General features: G+C 65.8%; 2 protein-coding genes and 1 long non-coding RNA gene across 3 annotated transcripts in view; 2 read left to right on the top strand and 1 right to left on the bottom strand.

Annotated features, from left to right (window-relative positions):
• Positions 1–141, top strand: part of DPH1 (diphthamide biosynthesis 1) — a 28,158-nt gene extending 28,017 nt beyond the window's left edge. The window contains exon 12 of the mRNA XM_014952986.1: positions 7–141. Within this exon, the coding sequence (XP_014808472.1) occupies positions 7–81 (75 nt within the window). The 3' untranslated portion in view covers positions 82–141. The remainder of the gene's footprint in view (positions 1–6) is intronic.
• A 33-nt stretch (positions 142–174) lies between these two features.
• On the top strand, positions 175–1,707 carry OVCA2 (ovarian tumor suppressor candidate 2). Its single transcript, XM_014952987.1, has one exon. The coding sequence runs from the start codon at positions 196–198 to the stop codon at positions 1,210–1,212; it is 1,017 nt and encodes a 338-aa protein (XP_014808473.1). The 5' UTR covers positions 175–195; the 3' UTR covers positions 1,213–1,707.
• A 90-nt stretch (positions 1,708–1,797) lies between these two features.
• On the bottom strand, positions 1,798–2,801 carry LOC106894358. Its single transcript, XR_001413256.1, has 2 exons — positions 2,182–2,801; positions 1,798–2,101 (listed from the first exon to the last, which is right to left on the bottom strand). It is a non-coding gene; the product is annotated as an uncharacterized LOC106894358 (long non-coding RNA).
• Between the last annotated feature and the right edge of the window lie 1,505 nt (positions 2,802–4,306).

Below are 4,306 nucleotides of genomic sequence, written 5' to 3'. Positions count from 1 at the left end.
CCGCAGGTGACGCCCCCCGCGCCCCCCACCCCGACGGAGGGTGAGGAGAGACTGAGCACCGGGGGCACGCCGGCCTCCTGAGCGCAGCCTGCACCCCGTCCTGCCGCCACCGCGCTCTGGGACCGGGTGGGGGGCACCCCCCCTCCTCACCCCCTCGAGGGTAAGCACCACCGGGGACTCCCGGTGCTGGGATGGATGGGGACTCACTCCTGCCCCTCGACGGCTCTGCTGCCCGCCAGCCCCGGACCGGCTCCCAGCAAGGCCAGGCTGTGTCCCCGGCAGCTCCGGATGGCACCGGGGGTCCCCTCCCGTCCCGTCCCGTCGGGGACGCCCCGTCCCGCCCCCGGTACCACCTCCCTGCGCCGCGGCCTCCCGCCTCTAGGTGGCGCGCTGGGCGCTCAGCCCGGAGAGGCCCCGCCCCTCTGTCCGCCCCGTCCAATGAGCGCGCTGTGTTTCGGCGGGAAGCGGGGAGGAGGGGGGGGTGTCAGCCGGAAGAGACGCTCTCGACTTCCGGTGGCGGCCGGAGCCATGTCGGAGGGGCGGCCCCTGCGGCTGCTGAGCCTGCACGGCTACCGGCAGAGCGAGCGCCGCTTCCGTCAGCGCACCGGAGCGCTGCGCAAGGCCCTGCGGGGCCGCGCGGAGCTGGTGGCCGTCAACGCCCCGCACGTCGTGCCCGGCGGCGAGGGCGACGACGACGGGGACGACCCCCCCCGCGGCTGGTGGTTCTCCGGGCCCCGCACGTTTGACGCGGGGGAGGTGGCGGCGGCGCCGGCGGGGCTTGAGGAGTCGCTGTCAGCCGTGGCGGCGGCTCTGGCGGAGCACGGACCCTTCGACGGGCTGCTGGGCTTCAGCCAGGGCGCGGCGCTGGCCGCCATGGTGTGCGCCCTGCGGGCCCGCGGTGACCCCCGCTTCCCCGTGGCCTTCGCCATCCTGGTGGCCGGTTTCGCCAGCCGCGCCCCGGCTCACGGCCACTTCTACCGGGAGCCCATCGCCCTGCCCACGCTCCATGTGGTGGGCGAGGCCGACGCCGTCATCGCCGCCCCCCTCAGCAGGGAGCTGGCCCAGCGCTTCGTGGAGCCCGTTGTCCTCACCCACCCCGGCGGGCACTTCGTCCCTGCGGCTGCGCCCCAGAAGAAGGCCTACCTGGAATTTTTGGACCGATTCCACCCCGGGCAAGGCCAGGCTGATCCCCCGGGGACTGAGGCTGTTTGATAACAGTCTCTCTAATAAACGGGGCTCTGGTGAGCCGTGTACAGCCTGCCATCTTGGTGAAAAATCCCTGTGTTTCCATGCTCTCCAGAGGGGCCAGAGAGTCCTCATCAGCTCACTGTGCAGTGTCAACCCAGGGTCAGGCTAAATGGCTCTTCCTTAACTCCCTTTCCTTGTTTTGCAGCTTTGTTGTGTACGGGGGTGTGTGGGTTTGATGGTGAGGGGTTTGAGGACGGGAGGGTGACACTGCTCTGTGCGAGGTGCTTTCAGAGACTTGAATAACTGTTCTGATATTGGGCTCCCTCAGGTCAGCCACGGGAAGTGTCTGCAGAGCACACAGCTCCTGCAGGGGTTGTACCCCAAAGATTTGTGTTTTTTATTGCTGGTGAAAGCTGTTAAACCAACCTTCCAGCTGGTCTGGGCCTAGAAAATGCTCTCATCCCTGGCAGTGCCAGGGCTGGTGTTCGCTTCAGGAATTAAAGGTCTGCTGGCTCAGCGTGCCTGTGTTGGGAGACTTCTCTATCTTCCTGTGTACAAAGTGCCTTCGTGAACAAGAAAAAAAATTGTCACTACGTTTTGTGGCTCTGATGTTTTCGAGAAGCACACGGAAATCTTTATTGTCGTTATAATTGTAAGCATCCCTCTTGGCTGCTGCTGGGGCAGGCTGGGCTCTTAGCTTCTCTTAACCACGGCTCTCCTTGGGGATACAGTGCAGTGTGGTTGGTACAAGAGAGAAATATGGTGAAACCTCTCGATTTCTCCCCTGCTTGCACGGCAGTGGGGTCTAGGGAGCAGCGGGGCAGTGTGGGGTATGAAGGATGCTGTGGGGCAGGAGTAGGGACAGGAGACAAGCACTTTGTGTTCGCCCAGCCTGGAGCAGGCCTGGGAGATGCTGTGGATTAAAACCAATGTGGCAGTAGCCGAGTGGTTCCCCCTCTTGTGAGTTTTACCCTCTGGTTTGTTGCCACTTACCGATGGTGGGAGGATGTGGCTGGTTTCCCTCCAGCCCAGCCCCAGGCTGGCCTCACTCCTGGGGGGCTGGTGGGGTTCAGGTGGCTTTGCCACCTCGCAGAGCGGCATGGGGTGAGCTGTGCCACCTCTGTGCTGCTGTGATATGAAGTCATCAGGTGTCTGTCACCGCGTCGGGGACACTCGAGGCTATTTTTTGGGGGGGGAAGGACGCAGCTTGGGGCTGTGTGCTCCGGGGAGCGAGGCCGAAGGGGGCAGCCAGCCGTGACAAAGCAGCAGGGCTTTTGTCTCCGCCGCTCCCCCCCTCCACCTCAGCCCTCCGTGGCAGCAGACAGCACTTCCCCAACCCCGCCATTCGTTCATTAGCTGTTTAATTATAGAGCTACCCCCTCGCCGCGGTGGTCTCCCAGCGCAGCATCTCGCCCTCCTCCCCCCAGCCTGGCTCGGAGGAGGCACTGCAGCCGTGCCCGCTCACCGCCAGCCCGCACTGCGGCCCCGCAGCCACCCCCCGGCTTCTCCCCGCTGCCGGGGGGGGGCCACCGCCGCGGCTCCACGGTGGTGTGACGGGAGAAGGAGCCCAGGCGTGGGGTGAGTGAGGGGAACGGCGCCGGCCCTGCAGGAAGCTCCCTCGGGTGGGTTGGGGAGGGGTGTTTGGGGAGGGGTGGGTGACCCGAGCTGGGGGTGTTACGGTACCTCCTCTTCCCAGGGCGTGTGAAAAGATGGCTTCTTCCAGGTGGCTCCTGTAATCAGGTTTAAACAAATTAATAAAAGCAAATAAACGCCCCCCCCTCCTCCCTCCCTCAGCCACGGGGGGTGCCTGTGCCAGCGGTGGAGGATGGAGGTGCTCTGCCCCTGGTGCCGTGGGAGGAGGGAAGCGGCTCCCGTGGGCATCACTGTGTGTCCCTGCCAGGCAGAGGGGTTTGCCCTGGGAATGCTGCCCCCCCTCCCCGTTTTTTCACCAGCCAAATGCCTTCGTGCCAGCCCCTGCCCACCTCTCACAGATCCAGGCCTGTTCTTGGGGCACAGCCACCCTCATCCCCTGCCCACGGGGGTGAGCCCGGACACCAGACTGACTGAGGTTCTCCTCCCTCAGCGTGGTGGCTGGGAGGGGTTTCCTCTTCCCCCACCCCGGAGAAGCTGGGTTTTCCCCAAAAACAGTGTGTGGCGGATGCTGCGAAGGCGATAGGAGCCAGCCTGGTGTCTGGGTGGCAGCTGTGACACTGGGCTGCGGTACAGGGGGACCTGGGGACAGCTGGAGGTGTTACCCGGTGGCACCAGGAGCCTGGGTGTTGGGCAGGGGTGGGCTTCGCCCCTCTGCTCCCCAGGGGGGCCCTTTGGACTCCCTGTTGGAGCCCCCAGCGTGCCCACAGTGGCTGTGCTCACCGGGAGCCTGCTGTGGGCACCCCGGGGGTGGGCAGAGCCCCCAGCCCTCTCCTGGTGTCCCGGGATCAGCACGGCCTCCCCCCAGCTCCCCGTGTCCCTTCTCCCTGCGCCGCTGACTCAGGCCCTCCTCTGCCACCCACCCTGCCAGCTGCCCACGCCGGGGGGCTCGCCAGGCACCGGCTCCCGTGGGCAGCACCGGAGACTAAGCGATGTCCTGCCGAGCCTGGCACCCGGGTGTGTGTCTTGTTGAGATTTGAGCCTTACTCATCTTCACGCTCTTCCTCCCTCTGTCCCCACGAGCGAGCGGGGCCCGGCTGGGGGAAGGCGACGTGTTTCACAGACAACACGGTTCTCCCCGAGCCCGCTCGTGAGGAGGCAGCGACGTGGGCAGGGGGGGCATCCCCGCACCCCACACTGATGGAGGGGGACCGAGCCATTGGGAACAACCCCCCCCACAACCACCACCCCCCTCCCCACTTCACCCGCAGAAGCTTCCAGTTGTGGCTGAGTCACTCCCGCTGTAGCTCCTTCTCTCCTTGTTTTGGATGGAAGTTTTCCATGGAAACCCACGCTGGGCCAGGCGGCGGGCTGGGATAAACACGGCTGAATCACAAAAGGCCGTTTTCGCCAAGAGCTGTCAGATGGCAACGACAGTGCGTGCGGGGGGAGAGGGGGGGGTAGGGGGGGGGCAGGGGGATGCCCTGGCCTTTTGGGGGGCACCTCTCCCGGCACCCCCCCCCCCCCC

Source organism: Calidris pugnax, unplaced genomic scaffold (genome assembly GCF_001431845.1).
Source record: "Calidris pugnax isolate Ruff unplaced genomic scaffold, ASM143184v1 scaffold133, whole genome shotgun sequence".
In the NCBI taxonomy this organism is placed as follows: domain Eukaryota; kingdom Metazoa; phylum Chordata; class Aves; order Charadriiformes; family Scolopacidae; genus Calidris; species Calidris pugnax.
This window is presented reverse-complemented; position numbering and strand designations above follow the sequence as displayed.